At 36.2% G+C, this 19,223-nt stretch overlaps 1 protein-coding gene across 5 annotated transcripts in view; it reads right to left on the reverse strand.

Moving 5' to 3' along the window:
• LOC126825386 (serine/threonine-protein kinase BRSK2) overlaps positions 1-19,223 on the reverse strand; it is a 695,489-nt gene that overhangs the window by 127,811 nt on the left and 548,455 nt on the right. For all 5 annotated transcript variants that reach the window (XM_056101811.1, XM_050555009.2, XM_050555005.2 and 2 more), the window contains one exon: positions 7,633-7,753. In XM_056101811.1, coding sequence (XP_055957786.1) covers positions 7,633-7,753 — 121 coding nt within the window. The remainder of the gene's footprint in view (positions 1-7,632; positions 7,754-19,223) is intronic.

Here is a 19,223-nt window from a genome sequence, read left to right on the forward strand (position 1 = left end):
CTACCAGAGTTATGGCCCTTGATCACTTTGAAAAATCTTGTGGATATTCTAGAAGCTAAAGTTAATATCCGATTGATTTTCAGTTTAAGGTCTTGAGACGAACAAGTATATTGATTTTCAATGAACTTTGAACAGCTAAATCCATGAAATTAAATGTTTCGTATACTAAACGTTAGCAAGGGGGAGAAATAAAAGCCAAACAGTTTCTAATGATTTTCGGATAATTACTTATGGAGTTATTACTCTTAATCAGATTTTGGTGTATTATAAATGTTTCATTACCAACAATAGAAAAAATATGCGACAACTCTTGTTGACTGCTCGGACTACTTAACTGCTATGGGCATATGTTTCGTTGCCTGGCAACCTATTTTTAAATAAAGAAATAATCATGCTAGGAAATGTTGACGAATATGTCGATTGGAATAGTGTAAGTACTTAAGTATTTTAGACGATAGCGCGTGCTAGAGTCGAATGCGATTATTTAGCAGATGGTGTCACTCGCTCGTTGTGGTAGAGCGACGTTTATTGCCAAATAAAATTTCGGAATGTCATTTTTTTACCCTCCGTATATAAGTCAAAACGGAGTATAAGACGAATGCCAGACTTCTGCTGAAAAATGTATCGACTTATGACCCAAAAAATACAGTAATTTTGGAGGAATTTGAAAAAGTACAGATCGGCAGTAGTCGGCACACTTTTTGTAGGAATAATAAATTTGAATACCGTACGGGAATTAAATATGAAAAATAACGAGGTGCACCTATTTTTTATTACGTACGAATTTGAATATTTTGTTGACACATGATTTTTCTGTGTTGTCTAAAAACTGCCGGCTTAAATAACGATAAGAGTTATGTCCCTTTATTTGCGGTAAAAATGTCCGACAAGAAAAATTTTGAAATCCCATCAATGTTCTGCATCCATCTTATAACACGTGTGCAATGCCTATGTGGAAATCTGTTCAACGGTTTCATTGGTTCTGGAAGTGATATAGTTCAAGGATAACGTGGCACCGAAAGTGACATATTACATAAGTTCAAGGGTAACATAGCACCGGTGAAACCCGTCATTACTGCTTCGCAGTTCTAGTGATGATTGTTTTAACCAAAAAACAATCATGAAACACGTTGGCCATTTTATTTTCCACTTGAGCATATCTCAGAAACTACTTGTCGGATCGATCTGATATCTTTGGTATTACGGGAAAGATGGCATGACTTAGAGGTTAAATCTATTTCTAAACATTCTGCGACAATGCGAAATGTCCGAAATCACTGAAGCTGTCATTTTTATAAAATCGACAGATTTTTACATTTGATACATTTTGACATAGCCGGAGAACGGGCAAATAGCTAGGGTACTTTAGATTTTTGATTTTCAACTAATCTGCGCTGATATTAGGCGCGAATTTTTGAAAATTTAAATTTTTACAAAAATCTTTTTTTATTCATGAATATTTTTTGATGTTATTTTACACAAGATTAAAGGGTCATCGGACTTGAGCAAAAATGTGAACAATTTTTGTCTTAGTAATTTGAGTTAGCTGCCATTGGTTAATTCAGTTTTTCGTTCCTAGATTAATTATTTATTGTTCAATTTGTATAAAGCAAATTTCATATGCTCCGTTTTCCGAAATGTCATTTTTTTTTTTCCCCGTTAAGGTTTCCTATTGGCACTGGAAGTGACATAATTTTACCAAAAACTACAATTTGACAGTTCAGTACCACTTTTTGAAAGCAAATTTTCTTTCACCATTTGATGCCTAATGTCACTTATGACTAGGTCAAAGCCTTTTAACACTTTCACTGTCACTGGAAATGATGTCACTTGGGCAAAAACTGAATTTTTAGCCCTCAAAACATATATTTTATTTAAATTAGTCGGATTTGTTATTTGTCTAAAATTATGATATTTGATTCCAATCAACAAATAGATTGAACCAATACGATCATGCAGATACCACAAAATGGTTTCTAACTTGTACGATTGCAGAAAAAAATAGACGATTTTCTACAGGTCACTTTTCAAGGTTTTTGGTCTATAAAAGTGGCAATTAATATTTGATTTACATAAAATTTTCACCATGTGATGCCTCATGCCATTTCTGATTTCATAATACTAATTGAACATTTTCATTATCACTGGGAGTAATGTAATTTTGTGAGGATCACTTACATGTAACAAATGAATTGATATTGCTGGTTTTGGTTGATTCTGCGTCCATTTTATTTGATGTGTGCAATGCTTATGTGGAAACCTGTTTAGGGGTTTCATTGGTACCGGAAATGACATAAGTTCAAGGGTAACATGGCACCGGAAGTGACATAAATTCAAGGGTAACGTGGCACCGGTGAACCCCGTCATTACTGCATCGCAGTTCTAGTTAGAACTAAAGTTATCGTGTCCCAAAGCATCAACCAATCAAATTGCTTATCTCTGCTTACCCTAAGCAGAAAATGCTCATCTTCGCACTTCATCAAGGCATTCATCTAATAAACACCTTTGCCAAGTGTGAACATTCTAGCTCAATTAGAATGAGAGTTATTGTGTTCCAAAGTCTCGACCAATCAAATTGCTTATCGCTCTGCTTACCCTGAGCAGAAAATGCTCATTATCAAACTTAGTAAAGGTGTTGATGTAATAAAACTATACACCAAATTTCATCACTCTCACTTAATTAGAACTTAAGTTATCGTGTCCCAAAGCATCAACCAATCAAATTGCTTTTCTCTGCTTACCCTAAGCAGAAACTGCTCATCTTCAAACTCCATCAAGGCATTGACCTAATAAATACCTACACCAAGTTTGAACATTCAAGCTCAATTAGAAGGAGAGTTATTGTGTCCCAATAGGTCTCTTTCCCCCCCATGATTTTGATCTCCAGGACAGATTTTCAGGTATATATCCACAGTATGATGGTGAGCTTGTTTCTATGTATCTGGAACTGAATCGGGACTTGGAACAAGAATTGCCATTCTTCAAGCGCCAGTTTTCGGCCAAATCTATTTCACTTGTTCCTCATTATGTCACCTGAAGTGAGGCAGATGTTCCTTTCTGTCGAAGCTCTTCTCATCTCACACTGCTGAACCCTGCTAATTCACACTGTTCAATAAAGTGATGCAAGGGTCATAACTCTAGACGTAATAAACGGAAATTATTGAAATTAACTAGGCTTCCTCATCTTACTAATGTAAACAACATACATCAATTTTGAAACAATTGGATGATCACTTTTGATGTTAGAGCGTTCACAAGAAATTGTGGACAACGAACAGACGCAATATACGTCCACATTTCCATGTGGGCGTATAAAAATGGGTGGTCCTTTCACAAAGGAGGACAACCAAAAGCGTCTTGATATCAAGTAAGATACGCTCGAGATACAGGCTTATCAGTACCTAAACAAAGTGACATTTTCCGTTTAATAAAGTACCATAAAAAGTTGCCAGCATTTGTTTATGGGGCCAATCTGAAGGCCTACCTAAGCAATCTCAGTAATAAAGCAGATGGTTTGAATTCAGTCTGAGATAGCTTAAATTAGCCAAATTGTGATATTATGTAATCGTATTGGAATTGATGAATATTTCACCACATACACTGAGAAGTAGTAAAGATGAGATTTGTACGTTTACAGTATAGTTTTCTCAGTTTTTAGTAAATTTCTACCAATATCGGTAAAATTCTAATTATCGCAACAAATCTAATACGAAGAGGCTAAAATCTGTAGGTACGGTGTGTTAATTAACAGGGGCGAGAAATTGACTGAAAGGTGATATAATTATCGCTAGGGGTGAAAATCTCGGCGACGGTGCGTTTTCTGTACTGGTGTGTTAATTAACAAACGGGTTAAAAACGACTGACACGGTGTGTATTCTTTGTTTGGTGAGTTTTCTCGAAAGCGTGTTATAACTGCAGCAAAGGTGATTTATCAAGGACCAGCAGGCTTTATCTGACGCGTAGGTGTTAAATCTAATTTACTGTGCGATTTTTTGTTCGACCGTGTGTTTTACGCAGATTGGTCTTTGTTAAGTGTAGGTCTTTATACATGGATTTAAACGTGGGATAGGTACATATATCCTTTCTTATACGTATTTCATTTCTTGATGAATACTACATGTTTTGTACTTCGTACCATAGTCGGACTGCAGTTATTTATATATTTGATCTTTTTTGTGGGTTTAATTAGTTTACAAATTATCGTGCTTAACACTATATAAATGCTTGTATCTTAAAATTGATCACACGCAGTACCGTCATTTCCCGATATCATAACCAACCCCAATTTGATTATCCGATATATTCTAATCACCATTGTTATCAGATTAACCAATCTGTTTTCGAAGCAGCCGTTATATTGTAATCATATTTTCATACAAAAAAGCTTTTCGCCGATTTACATGACATCTTCCCGATATATTCGTATTAGGGTATGTTTGGTTCCCTTCTTTCAACAGCTTAGATGACCCTTCTTGGACAATTAGTCAAACGTAAAGAAATCTAACTCTCGGTCCCGCATCCGTTGCATGTATAAATCGAAAGCACGGACTAGGCACGGCTCCATGTGTCGCCTAGCTTGTTCTATTCTAAAAGCATGCAATCACCTTTGGAAATCACTTTGGTGTCTTTTTTTTTTATTTCGGTCGCTTTATTTGAAACAATTTTCATAATAAGCCGTAGTAATTTTTTATTTTTTTTTACTGCCAATTCTGCTTAATTGTGTGCGCTTCGAAATCTAAAAACTTGACGTAAAACAAATCATGGATACAGGTTTAGAATAGGGTTATAGCATGATCTATGTGTTAAAGGCCTGTTAATACAGTATGAACAATATGGAAAAACCACATACAGCAGCCACCATCTTGGATGGCTGGATACCAGAACTGATAGTTTTGACAGAGCGGGTTCTACGACTGCCTAAGCGGGTTCGAAACGCTAGTCTGTCAATTGCCGATGGTATCGAGTCGTTTAACATCCATATTTTGTCACTATATTGATTAGAACATATAAATATCAGATGATCCAATATCAAAATTGTCAATATGAATATGAAAGGAATCGGCCGACCCATCACCTTCCCGATTTTGCACGATTTTGCATGGTTTTCTTGTGGACAAGCACTTAACACCTACGCGTCAGATAAAGCCTGCTGGTCCTTGATAAATCACCTTTGCTACAGTTATAACACGCTTTTGAGAAAACTCACCAAACAAAGTATACACACCGTGTCAGTTGTTTTTAACCCGTTCGTTAATTAACACACCAGTACAGAAAACGCACCGTCGCCGAGATTTTCACACCTAGCGATAATTATATCACCTTTCAGTCAATTTCTCACCCCTGTTAATTAACACACCGTACCTACAGATTTTAGCCTCTTCGTATTAGACTTGTTGCGATAATTAGAATTTTACCGATATTGGTAGAAATTTACTAAAAACCGAGAAAACTATACTGTAAACATACAAATCTCACCTTTACTACTTCTCAGTGATAATAAATATGTTGTAAGTGGTTTCATTTTTGTTCGAAATCACTGCAAATTAAGATTCTACACCCTCGAAAACATAGTATTTGACATATTTGGAACGTAACTAGATTGAGGGAAATTCCATTTCAGCTTGTATTTGTCCTGGATCATCCTCAACCAGCTTTTCTCGCAGTTTAATCATGGAGGCTAATGGACGTTTAATTATTTTAACGTTCTCACAACCGCTAGCCTTGGTCACTCAAGGAGGCAGGCTATCAGCCTTACATTTTTTTTTTATCCCAGTGGTGCATTTTCAAAGAATCCAGTATTTTTCGAGTAAAATTGATTGTGTTTTCTTGCCATACATAGCAAATATGACATATTATTATTTCAAATAACTACCCTATAAATACCTTTGTATGAATGCAGCTCTAACACTAATAATTGTATCGAGACACTGCCTAATGTATGATATTCCCCATAGTTCTATATATTGATGGATTTGATTGGCTAGCACATTTATACACCTTAGCTAATCAGCTGTTAAAACAAACTTTTGTTTCATGTATACTATTCAAAACAAGTAGGGGATATTTGATTTTTAAGTGTTATTAAAGTCACCTAATGAAACTGACGAAGAAACAAATGACAAAATGAAATGAAGTTCACATTCATCGATTTATTCCAAATGATCGTTAGACTAAGTAAGGCACAGACTGACCATTATAAGGGTAAAATGATACCCGGGGTCAAACAGCAAAGTTACCACAGCATCACAACCAAGTCAGTAACGGGTAAATCCTCCTCTGTTTGCCAAACAAGCATTGATCCGACGTGGCATACTCCTAATGAGACGTCTAAGGTCATTTTGGTCCAGATTGTCCCATTCCTGTTGCAACGCAGCAGCAAGTTCTTGGACATTGGCAGGACGTTGTTGACGTTGACGTAACCTCTGTCCAAGCATGTCCCAGACATGCTCGATGGGGGAGAGGTCGGGACTCAGTGCTGGCCAAGGTAATGTGGTGATGTTCTGTTGTTGGAGGTAACCTGTAACGATCCTGGCCCTGTGACATCTTGCGTTGTCATCCTGGAAGATGAAACGGCGGCCATGACGTCGTGCGAACGGCACAACATGGACTGCCAAGATGTTGTCCCGGTAGTACTGGCCTGTAACACGCCCTGCAACAACATGTAAAGCCGTTCTTCCAGCAACAGTGATGCCTCCCCACACCATAACAGAACCACCCCCAAATCGATCATGTCTGATGACGTTAACGTCTTGGAAGCGCTCGTTTCGACGACGCCACACCCTCCTACGTCTGTCCAAAAAATCAACAGTGAACCTTGACTCATCTGAAAACATCACATTGCTCCAGCGTCGATTATCCCAGTGTTGACGATCCCTACACCAACGACGTCTTGCCTGAATGTGATGATCTCTCAAACAAGGGATCACGCGAGGACGTCGGGCGCGAAGGTGACCCCTATGTAGTCGATTCCGAATCGTCTGGCCACTCACTCTCACACCAGTGTCTGTTTGAAGACGAGCGCTGATCTGATTTGCTGTGATGACACGATTTCTCAAGGCCAAGGTACGGATAAATCGATCCTGGGCTTGAGTTGTCGCCCTTGGTCGACCTGAGCGTGGTCTGTCCTGTACAGATTGTGTATCACGGTATCTGGACCATAGCCTGCTTATGACAGACTGAGAAACATTCATCGTCCGCGCCACAACCGCCTGTGTTGTGCCGATCTGTAGCATGCCAAGGGCACGTAACCTTTCATTTTGGGTAAGCCGACGCATATCAAAATTTGTTTTCTGGTCACTAAAACAATTAAACTGATGTTTCCACCCTGGAATTCAATGCCACAATGACTGTAACATTCAAAGTCAGAGTCGTGCAAATCTTGGGTTGGACCCCCATGATGATCCCAAGCATCACCTGCATTCCATGCGGTAGCTATTGGTGCGTTTGGGCGTCACATGTAACTGGAAATGTTTCTTCTGTTAGGTTCTATAGTGACTTTTTTCGTAGTCATTTGCATATTTTAGTATTATGCCCCCAAAATCAAATATCCCCTACTTTTTTTGAATAGTATATATACTATCATGTCAGATGTAGCTATTATAATTTCTAATTTAATTATAAATAAATACTTACAGAAAGGAATGCATGAACCAAATCTGCTTTTACTTGACTAAATGTTTTATCACGAACCATCATAAAATGGTGCTCTTGTTCCATACCCATTAATCCTCCAAACCATGATCTTTTGGCCATTCTGAAATATCGAAAGGAAGCAAGATTTTGAGATATGCTTCAAATATAGAATGAACAAGCCAACAGTGAGGCTGATGTCCCCTGACGAATTCCAAAAATAAATAGATGGCACATATTAATTAATAGCACATTTATTTTTTTCAAAAGTATCAAGTAATCAAAAAGATATTCAACTATACACTAAGTTTCATCACTCTCTATCAGATAGAATCAAATTTATCTTGTCCCAAAGCATCAACCAATGAAATTTCTCAGCTCTGCTTAGCTTTAGCTCGAAATGTTAATCATTGAACTCAGTCAAGACATTCACCTAATGAACATCTACATCAAGTTTAAACATTCTACCTCAATTAAAAGCAGAGTAATGTTCCAAAGTCTTGACCAATCAAATTGCTTATCGCTCCTTAGCCTACGCAGAAAATTCTCATCATCGGACTTAGTCAAAATAATGATATAATAAATCTATACTCAGAGTTTCATCACTCTCACTTAATTAAAACTAAAGTTATCGTGCCCCAAAGCATCAACCAATCAGATTGCTTATCTCTGCTTACCATAAGCAGACAATGTTTATCATCAAACTCCATCAAGGCATTCACCTAATGAATGCCTACACCAAGTTTGAACATTCTAGCTCAATTAGGAAGAGAGTTATTGTTTCCCAAAAAGTGTGATAGACAGACAGACGGAAGAACTCATTTTAATAGTCCCCTGCTTTCTTCGGAGTTATAACATTCTACCTCGATTAGAAGAAGAGTTGAAGAGTTATTGTGTTCCAAAGAATCGACCAATCAAATTGCTTATTGCTCTACTAACTAATGTTATCGTGTCCCAAAGTATCAGCCGATCAAATTTCTTATCTCTGCTTATAGGCGGGTAAAGATAAGCCATATGGAGTGGATACCTAAACAAATTGCAACAGAATTTTTCTTGATGGAATCTGGTAGAGGGGTCCCTGAAGGTCCCCCAAACAGAAATCGGCCAAAATAAAAAGATAGGTTTTCGAGTAATTAGCATAAATCCAACATGGCCACCATTGACATCTTAAAACTCCAATATCTCAGGAATGGTTGAGTTTGGAGGATGTAAAATGTATTACGGGTAGATAGGAAAGTGGTACAGATGGCACAGAAAAACAAAGCGAAATGACGTCCCTGTTACGTCATACTGTCATACGACCAACAATTTGCATAAATCCAATGGCCGCCATTGAAACTTAAAACTCCGATATCTTGGGAATGGTTGAGTTTGGAGAATGTAAATGTATTACGAGTAGGTAGTAAAGTGCTACCAAAGAACTAGAAAAACAATGCCACAACAATTAATTAGCATAAATCCAATATGGCCACCATTGGCACCTTAAAACTCCAATATCTCGGTAATGGATGAGTTTGGAGGGTATAAATGTATTACGGGTAGATAGGAAAGTGCTACCAAAGAATCAGAAAAACATTGCCAAATTACGTCGCCGTGATGTCGTAACGTCATACTTCCAATAATTAGTATAACTCCAATATGGCCGCCATTTGAACCATATAAACATCCAGTTTTTCGCGGATGGTTGAGTTTAGAGGGTGAAAATGTATTTTCAAACAATTCATATATTTCTTGAATATCTATATACATATCATCAGTTTGTAACGGTTTTAACAGGAATATTTTACTTGGTTTCTGATAGACCTGGATTTCAATTATGGACTGCTAACAATTCTTCTGCTAACAATTCTTCTGCTAACAATTCTTCTTTATTGATGATTTCAGGGACTGTAGTGTCAAGTGTGCAATTGGTTCAGGTTCATGCGAATCGTTGAATATGAATTTCAATCTTTAAGTTGGCGTCGGGTGAATTAGTTAACAAACTTGGCGGGTCTAGTTCTGGAGCTCCTGTCCGTGTGTCTCTAGAAGGTTGGTCAATGTAATACTTTGGTCCTTTAACTAATTATTGGATATTACATTCTATAGAGTCAAGAAAAATGACATTTTTATATACATTAAAAAAACAAAACAGTGATATTTTGATAAAATCCTTACTATTGTCAAAATATCCATCAAATTCTATGTGGTTGATAGACCAAATAAGGTAGGTCAGTCTATAACGTGCAGAAATTAGGGGGTTATACAAGAGGGTGTTGAGTGAAATTGAGCAGAACTCACCCTGATATTCCTAGCGGCTATCATCAATGCTTTATTGAGAACGTGGAACATAGAAGCCTTGCAAGCAGTTTAATAGTAAAGCTGTAGAAACGAACTAACCTGTAGTTTTATTTTACGATCACAAAGGAAACACAACAAGGAAGTCCGATATATTATTACATCATTGCTGCTTTAATTTCAAATAAGAGGTACAGAAGCCATATGCATTCAAAGTACCGATCAGAAATCCTGGTCCATAAATATGATGTAGCTGTATCGCGAACGCTGAATGAAATAGGTCTAAAATTGCTTGGGGTCTCACCGCTTTTACCAAGCATAACTAGACCTGCAAGCAGCACTGAACCGGCTTTCAGGAATCAGATAGGAAGTGTGTCATACAATAGCCCATTTATCGAGCTACCAAACGATACTTTAGATGTTTTGATCCGGTCACACCCGACGGTAAAATCCCAATTGTTGCAAGAGCACCGATTTTTTTACTGTCTTTTTTTTTTTTAATTATCGAATATTTTTTTTCACTACTTCCTGTTTACGGATCATTATCGGGATAGATTTAACAAGTGGTATGGGAACTTAACTTCCTGTACCAGAAGTTTCAGAAAGATCCATTGGACAGTTTTACCTCCCTTATACCATTAGAAGTATCCAGCGACACTTTAGTTCTTTTGGTACGCTAAGATCTGATGGATAAATCAAGTTTTTCGCAAGAGCGCTAATTTTTTTTAACCTTTTTCTTCATTTTTTGAATACGTCCAGTATGGAGATTATTGTTGGGATAGTTTTAATAACCAATTTGGTTAATTAGGTAGCCACAGGGCTCTGTAATGATATATTACATTATCTGATCAGATAAAATGGCCCTGAGAAAAATCCTATGTTCAAAAGTGCCAAAAATTCAAAAATGTCAAAATATCGAAAATTAAATTTCAATAACTCAATACATATTATACATCGTTAGAATCATAATTAGGTTAGCTAACTGAATGTGTAACCTTTTCGTAACGATAGGTTGCCAGGCAACCAAACATACGTCAACAAGAGTTGTCGCATATTTTTACTTTTTTCGGTAATTAAAAATTTATAATACATTAAAATGTGATTAAGAGTAACAACTAATTAAGTAATTATCAGAAAACCATTAGAATTTGTTTGGTTTTTATAAAGTTCTGCCCATGCTAATGTTTAGTATACGAAACTTTTAACATCATGGATTTAGTTGTTCAAGTCATAAAAATTCATTGAAAATCAATATACTTGTTCGTCTCAAGACCTTAAACTCTGTGTATCAATCTGAAGTCAATCGGATGATAACTTTAGCCTCTAGAGCGTCACAAGATTTTTCAAAGTGATCAAGGGCCATAACTTGGGCAGTAATTATCGGAAATCGTTGAAAATCAATATGATTCTTCGTTTCATGACCTCAAACACTCTGTATAAATTTAAAGTCAATCGGATATTAACTGTAGCCTCTACAGCATTTACAAGATTTTTTGAAGTGATCAAGGGCCATAACACTGGCAGTACTTATCAGAAATCGCGGAAAATCAATAGGCTTCTTCGTCTCATGACCTTAAACACTGTGTATAAATTTAAAGTCAATTGGATATTAACTTTAGCTTCTACAGCGTCCACAAGATTTTTCAATGTGATCAAGGGCCATAACACTGGCAGTAATTATCGAAAATCGCTGAAAATCAATAGGCTTCTTCGTCTCATGATCTTAAACATTGTGTATAAATTTAATGTCAATCGGATATTAACTTTAGCCTCTAGAGCGTTCACCCCAGTCAACTTCAAATCCGTGTAGCAAAAAATCTAAATGGTCAACCCCCTACAAAATTATGATGAGGAGATTGCCAAAGTCCACAAGATTTTTGAAAGTGATCAAGGACCATAACTCTGGCAGTAATTATCTGAAATTGCTGAAAATCAATAGGCTTCTTCGTCTCATGACCTTAAACATTGTGTATAAATTTAAAGGAAAACGGATATTAACTTTAGCCTCTAGAGCGTCCACAAGATTTTTTGAAGTGATCAAGGGCCATAACTCTGGCAAAATTATCGGAAATCGCTGAAAATCAATAGGCTTCTTCATCTCATGACCTTAAACACTGTGCATAAATTTAAAGTAAATCGGATATTAACTTTAGCCTCTAGAGCGTCCACACGACTATCGAATGGACTCTCGATAGAGATACGCCCACATTTTCGAGAGATGGATAGAGAACAAGCTAACAAGAAAATGATTTTTCCTACTATCAAGGGCCATAATTCAGGAAATTACAATTCAATATGCGCGAATATCGACAGGAACCGAGATCTTTGTGTTATAAACTTACATTTCAAGTTTCAACAAAATCGGATCAAAATTGTGACCTCTATAGGGTCCACAACCTTGATATACCATATTTTTACGCTATTTGAGAACGAACGGCGGCCATTTTGTCTGTCAATTTTGGGCTGAATTTCACGAAATTTGAATTCAGCCATCCTTTGTCTGTCAATTTTGGGTTGATTTACACGAAATTCGAATTCAGCCATCCTTAGGGTGCAACAGTGATATAATAATACAGTTTTTTAAATCGGATAAAAATTATGACCTCTATAGGGTCCACAAGCTAAAAACGTGATTTTTTGTACAATCAGGGGCCATAATTCAGGAAGTTACAGTCCGATATGCGCGAATATCGAAAGGAACCGAGATCTTTGGGTTATAAACTTAAATTTCAAGTTTCAACAAAATCGGATCAAAATTGTGACCTCTATAGGGTCGACAACCTTGATATACCATATTTTTATGCTATTTGAGAACGAACGGCGTCCATTTTGTTTGTCAATTTTGGGCTGATTTTCATGAAATTCAAACTCAGCCGTCCTTAGGGTGTAACGGTGATATAATAATATGTTTCTTTTAATCGGATAAAAATTATGACCTCTATAGGGTCCACAAGCTAAAAACGCGATTTTGCGTACAATCAGGGGCCATAATTCAGGAAGTTATGGTCCGATAGGCGCGAATATCAACAGAAACAGAGATCTTTGGGTTATAAACTTACATTTCAAGTTTCAACAAAATCGGATAAAAATTGTGACCTCTATAGGGTCCACAACCTTGATATACCATATTTTTACATTATTTTAGAACGAACAGCGGCCATTTTGTCTGGCAATTTTGAGCCGATTGTCACGAAATTCAACCTCAGCTGTCCTTAGGGTGTAACGGTGATATAATAAACCGTTTTTTAAATCGGATAAAAATTATGACCTCTATAGGGTCCACACCCAAAAACGCGTTTTTGCGTACAATCAGGGGCCATAATTCATGAAGTTACGGTCCGATATGCGTGAATATTGAAAGGAACCGAGATCTTTGTGTTATAAACTTACATTTCAAGTTTCAACAAAATTGGATAAAAATTGACACCTCTATAGGGTCCACAACCTTGATATACCATATTTTTACGCTATTTGAGAAAAAACGGCGGCCATTTTGTCTGTCAGTTTTGGGTCAATTTTCACGAAATTCGAACTCAACCGTCCTTAGGGTGTAACGGATAAAAATCATGACCTCTATAGGGTTCACAAGCTAAAAACACGATTTGTCATACAATAAGGGGCCATAATTCATGAAGTTACGGTCCGATATGCGCGAATATCCAATATCGGATAAAAATTGTGAGCTCTACAGTGTTCACAAGCCAAAAACATGATTTTTCGTACAATCAGGGGCCATAATCCATGAAGTTATGTGCCGATAGATGCCAATATCGAAAGGAACCAAGATCTTAGGGTGATAAACCTATATTTCAAGTTTCATTGAAATCAGATAAAAATTGTGACCTGTAGACTGTTCACAAACAATTGTGGACGTCCAGACAGACAGGGGCGACAACAATATACGTCCACATGAAAATGTGGGCGTATCAAAATATAAGGGTTATAAAATGGGCAGAAAATTCGAAAAAATTCGAAAAATAAAGGGCGATAACTCTGAATGAAACTTATATTATTGGAATCGGATAGACTTTAGGTATACAAAACTGTAGGTCAAATTTGAAAATTTTGCAGAATAACAAAAATTGTCTCGTAAACAACGTATTTTCAAAATTTGAATGACAAAAGCCATAGATGAATGTTCGAAATGGAAAAATGTGAGATAGCCATTATCTCGGAAAAGATTCGGGGTTTCCGGAAATGTCATTTGTTTGAAAATAGGTAAAGAATTGATGAAACCATGGCCGGTTTTCAATTCCAGAAAAAAGTACAAAATTCTGTTACTTCTGGTATGCGCAGAAGTTTCAAAATTGTTTTATCAAGTAGCCACCACATGGTTTCGCGATAGAAAATTTGGTTCCAGATCGATATCTGTTTTCGATCATGGAGAAATAGGCTCCCGCGGAAAAAAAAAAAAAAAAAATAATAACTACAACTGCGAAGCAGTAATGACGGGTTTCACCGGTGCCACGTTACCCTTGAACTTATGTCACTTCCGGTACCAATGAAACCGTTAAACAGGTTTCCACATAAGCATTGCACACATGAAATAAAATGGACGCAGAAACAACCAAATCCAGCAATCAATTCATTTGCTACATGTCAGTGATCCTGTCAAAATTACATTACTTCCGGTGATAATGAAAATGTTAAATTGGTTTATGAAATCAGAAATAGCATCATCACATGGTGAAAATTTTATGTAAATCCTATAATAATTGCCACCTTTATAGACCAAAAACCTTGAAAAATGACTTGTAGAAAATCGCCTATTTCTCTGCAACCGTACAAGTTAGAAACCATTTTGAGGTATCTGTATGATCGAATGAGTTCATTCTATTTGTTGATTGGAATTAAATATCATAATTTTAAAAACATTACAAATCTGATTCATTTGAATAAAATATCTGTTTTGAAGGCTAAAAATACAGTTTTTGCCAAAATGACGTTACTTCCGGTGATAATGAAAATCTTAAATTACTTGTATGAAATCGTAAATGGCATTATGTATCACACAGTGAAAATTTCATGAAAATCGAATAATAATTGACACTTTTATTGACAAAAAACCTTAAAAAGTGACCTGTTGAAAATTGCCTATTTCTCCGCAACTGAACAAGTTAGAAACCATTTTGTGATATCTATATGATCGTAAGGGTTCATTGTATTAGTTGATTTGAATCAAATATCAAAATTTTAAACAAATAACAAATATGACTCATTTGAATAAATTACTGGTTTCGAAGGCTATAAATACAATTTTTGCCCAAATTACGTCATTTCCGGTGATATTGAAAATGTTAAATTGGTTTGACCTAGTTAAAATTGACATTACACATCAAATGGTGTCACTTTTATGAAAATCGAATAATAATTGACTCTTTTACAGGCAAACTAGCGTAAAAAGTGACTCATGCAAAATTGCCCATTTCTCGGCAACTGCGCATATTACAAATTAATTTTCACATACATTCTCTCCGTATAGATTATTGCTACGAGTTTATGAAAGTTACGAAGTAATATTTTAAAATATGAAAACGCTGGATGGGTTGTAAATAGCTTAATTTTACACCTTTTTTCACCTTTTAATCGAAATAGCCCGAAAACGGAATCGAAATTAAAAAAACTGGTCCCAACATTTTGTGCGCCTTTAAAGGGCGCACAATTTCAGTTATACCAGATTTGAAAAAAATAATATTTGCTTTCGAAAAATGGTACCTAAATGTCAAAATTGTAGTTTTTTGTCAATTTACGCCGCTTCCGGTGCCGACAGATAACACTATTGGTAACAAAAAAAATGACAATCGAGACAACTTTGTTTTATACAAATCGAACAATAAATAATTAATCTAGGACTGAAAAACTGAATTAGCCAATGGGGGCCAAGGAAAATTACCGAGACAAAAAATTTTCACGTTTTGCCCAAGTCAGAGGACTCGTTATATTTGTGTTAAACACGACTAAAAAATATTCATAAATACAAAAGTTTTTTGTCGCAGAACGTTCAAAATAGCTTTATCCTCTAAGTCACACCCACTTTTCCGATAAAACCGAAGAAATCGTAACGATCCGACAATCAGTTGCTGAGATCTACTCAAAACAAAAGAAGAATAATAATAATAAGAATAATAATTTTAACAAAAACAATAGTGTTTCACACAAGCTACGCAGTGTGAAACCCTAATAATAACTAGACCTGCAAGCAGCACTGAACCGGCTTTCAGGAATCAGACAGGAAGTTTGTCATACAATAACCCATTCATCGAGCTACCAAACGATACTTTAGATGTTTTGATGCGGTCACACCCAACGGTGAAATCATGATTTTTGCAAGAGCACCGATTTTTACTAGGTTTTTTTTTTAATATCGAATATTTTTTCGACTACTTCCGGTTTACGGATCATTGTCGGGATAGATTTAACATGTTGTATAGGAACTTAACTTCCTGTACCAGAAGTTTCAGAAAGATCCATTGGACAGTCTTTAAAAGAAAGGAAAATTAGAAGATATTTAACAATATTTAGCAAATAATTGGTAGTCTGATACTAATGTGTTATCTCCCATATACCATTAGAAGAAGATATAACAATTTTTCAACTTTTTTCAAAGATTGTGGCTCTTTTTGGACCATTTATACCGAGGCTTTATATTGAGGCTTTTAAATTTGGATTCACACCCTAGACCACCGTTAATACTCTAAGTAACAGAAGTTTAAGAAAGGAAAAAAAAAAAGTTTTCGGGATGAAAGCATCTGAATAGCCCCCAAAAATGAAAATACTAGATTTTCAGCGTCCCATTATATATTGCCTAACCAGCGAATTTTTACCATTTAGATGTCATACGATCGTCCATTGTTCTTGCTATCCAATGACACTTTAGTTGTTTTGAAATCTCACGTAGTAATCACTTTTTTCGCAAGATCACCATTTTTTTACTTCTTATGTTTTTCTCAAAATATCGGATATTTTTTCGACTACTTCCGGTTTTTGGATCATTGTCGGGATAATTTCAACAAGTTGTTTGGTTACCTAACCTTCTGTACAAGAAGTTTCAGAAAAATCCATTCAGCTGTTTTCCAAAGAAAGAAAAATAGAAGAGCATTTTCAGTAATTTAAGGATTTTTGAGGTTCTTTTTGGACCACTTATATTATTTCAATGCTTTTATTTTTGGACTCACGCCATAGTCCACCCATAGGACTCTGAGTAAAAAAAGTTTAAGAAAAATTGTAGTTTTCGTTTTCGAGAAAATGGCGTCTCAAAATGCTCCAAAACATTTTTCATTTTTCGAACGCTAGAAGTCAGCGACGAAGTTTCGAAATTTTCAAATGCTATTGTCCGAGAAAAGACTCAGTGTTTCTGAAAATGTCATTTGTATGAAAATAGGTACAGAATTGACGAAGCTACGGCCGTTTTTAAATTTTTATGCACCGCACAAAATTCGGCCACTTCAGGTCTGCGCAGAAGTTTCAAAAATAGTTTATCAAGTAGCCACCACATGGTTTCCCGATAGAAAATTAGGTCCTATTTCGGTATCTGTTACAGGCACTGAGAAATAGGCTCCGGTGAAAAAAAAAAAAATAATAACTAGATCTGCTACTGTCCCATGCAGATATGAAAGCTTTCATATTCATCGTCACGTGACATGGATTATATCAAGTATCTTAAAAGAAAAAAGAACAACAAAAAATAATTATCAAAATCGGTGAAAAAGTCGTGAAGTTACAAGTCTAAATATAGTGAGAAACATTGCACCCGAGCAAAAAAATAATCTAAAAACTAAAGGGAAATAACTGAGACTTGGATTGCTGTAATCGGAATGACTTTCTGTTCCAGAAGTTTTAGAAAAATGGATCAAGCCGTTTAAAAACGGGATGGATGAGAACATGAAACGAAGATGGCGGGAAAGAACTAAAAAGGGGCAGGAAAATGTCAAAAAAATAAATGAAATAACTTTGAACGGAACTAATATTTTTTGAATCGGATTGACCTTAGCTTGACCTTGACCTTTTGAATATTTAGGTTAAATTTGTAAATTTTGAAAATTAAAGGCATAAATTGTCCTGCAAACAACTTTGTCGGCACATAAAAGGTCAAAGGCGAAATACGAACATATTACGGCCTATTGTGTTTATTTTCACGTCTGTTCAAGTGGATTTTTCACTGTTCTTCATATTCAATTCCAAATGGAGACCGAAATCAAAATCCTGTTCTGAACGTTTTTTAGGCATTCCTTCAAGGATTCAGAAAATGTAACTCCCATGTCAGTAAATATAATATCGCGAAATTTTTCTCCTTTTAATATATGATAAATATTATGGCGGCGCAGCCAACCGCTGGAAATTCCAGAGATTTTGACCACCGGAAGGATGCCTCAGCAATCAAAAAAAGTCAAAATAGGCGATTTCGGTTTTTAGTGTTGCGGTCATTTTAAAAAATTGTCTTGTAAGGATAATGTGTATAGTACTAACACCTATCACATACAGAAGAGGCGATAAGATCCCTTTACATTTGCAATGTCAAAATTAATTAAAACAAAATTTAAATTCCGAAAATCTTTTTTTGTTGATAAAACTCTTTTTTTTTTAATCGGATCAAAACGGGAGTAAAGCACAGAGTCCGGGGTGGTTATGGGCGTACTGTGTCCAAATTTCATGGTTTTCGGACAATCGGTGCCAGTGTCGTAGCGAAATTCCAATTTTTTCCCCGTACAGAATCCGTAAATTGACGAACGGCAGGAACCGTGTCAAGAACAAACGACATGAACGAATGCATGTATCGCCTTGAAATTTTCAGGGTACCAACGTGAAAGGTTCCTAGCCGGAATTTGGTAGTCATGGTACCTTTGGTTCCAGCGTGGTGCATGCGCGAAGTTAACGAAGTTGTAGTGGATTTGGGGTGAATTTCGGAGTGGTTTGGTGTAGTTGGGTGGATCCACGAGGTCGGGTGGACCTCAGTTGGCGGCCATAACACATGAACAAGCGTTCATGAATTTTTGCGACCGGGGTTTATTTTCAATGCACAGGCATCGTTCCGGTGGTCTGATTACCTTCAAATTTGCACAGAATGTACCTTGGGATTCTAGCTATCACATATTAAAAATAGAAGAGTGTGGAATTTCGAGAACGTTGAAAATAAATTCGAAGCCCACCCCCACCCATCAATGTTTTTTTTGCTTAAAAAATTGCTGTATTTTATCGATTTTTTATTCTTCTTGATATCTGAGCATTTTCTCCTTTTAATATGTGATAAATATCATCGCGGCGCAGCCAAACGCTAGAAATTCCAGAGATTTTGACCACCGGAAGGATGCCTCAGCAGTCAA

This window comes from Patella vulgata, chromosome 6 (genome assembly GCF_932274485.2).
Source record: "Patella vulgata chromosome 6, xgPatVulg1.2, whole genome shotgun sequence".
Classification (NCBI taxonomy): Eukaryota; Metazoa; Mollusca; class Gastropoda; family Patellidae; genus Patella; species Patella vulgata.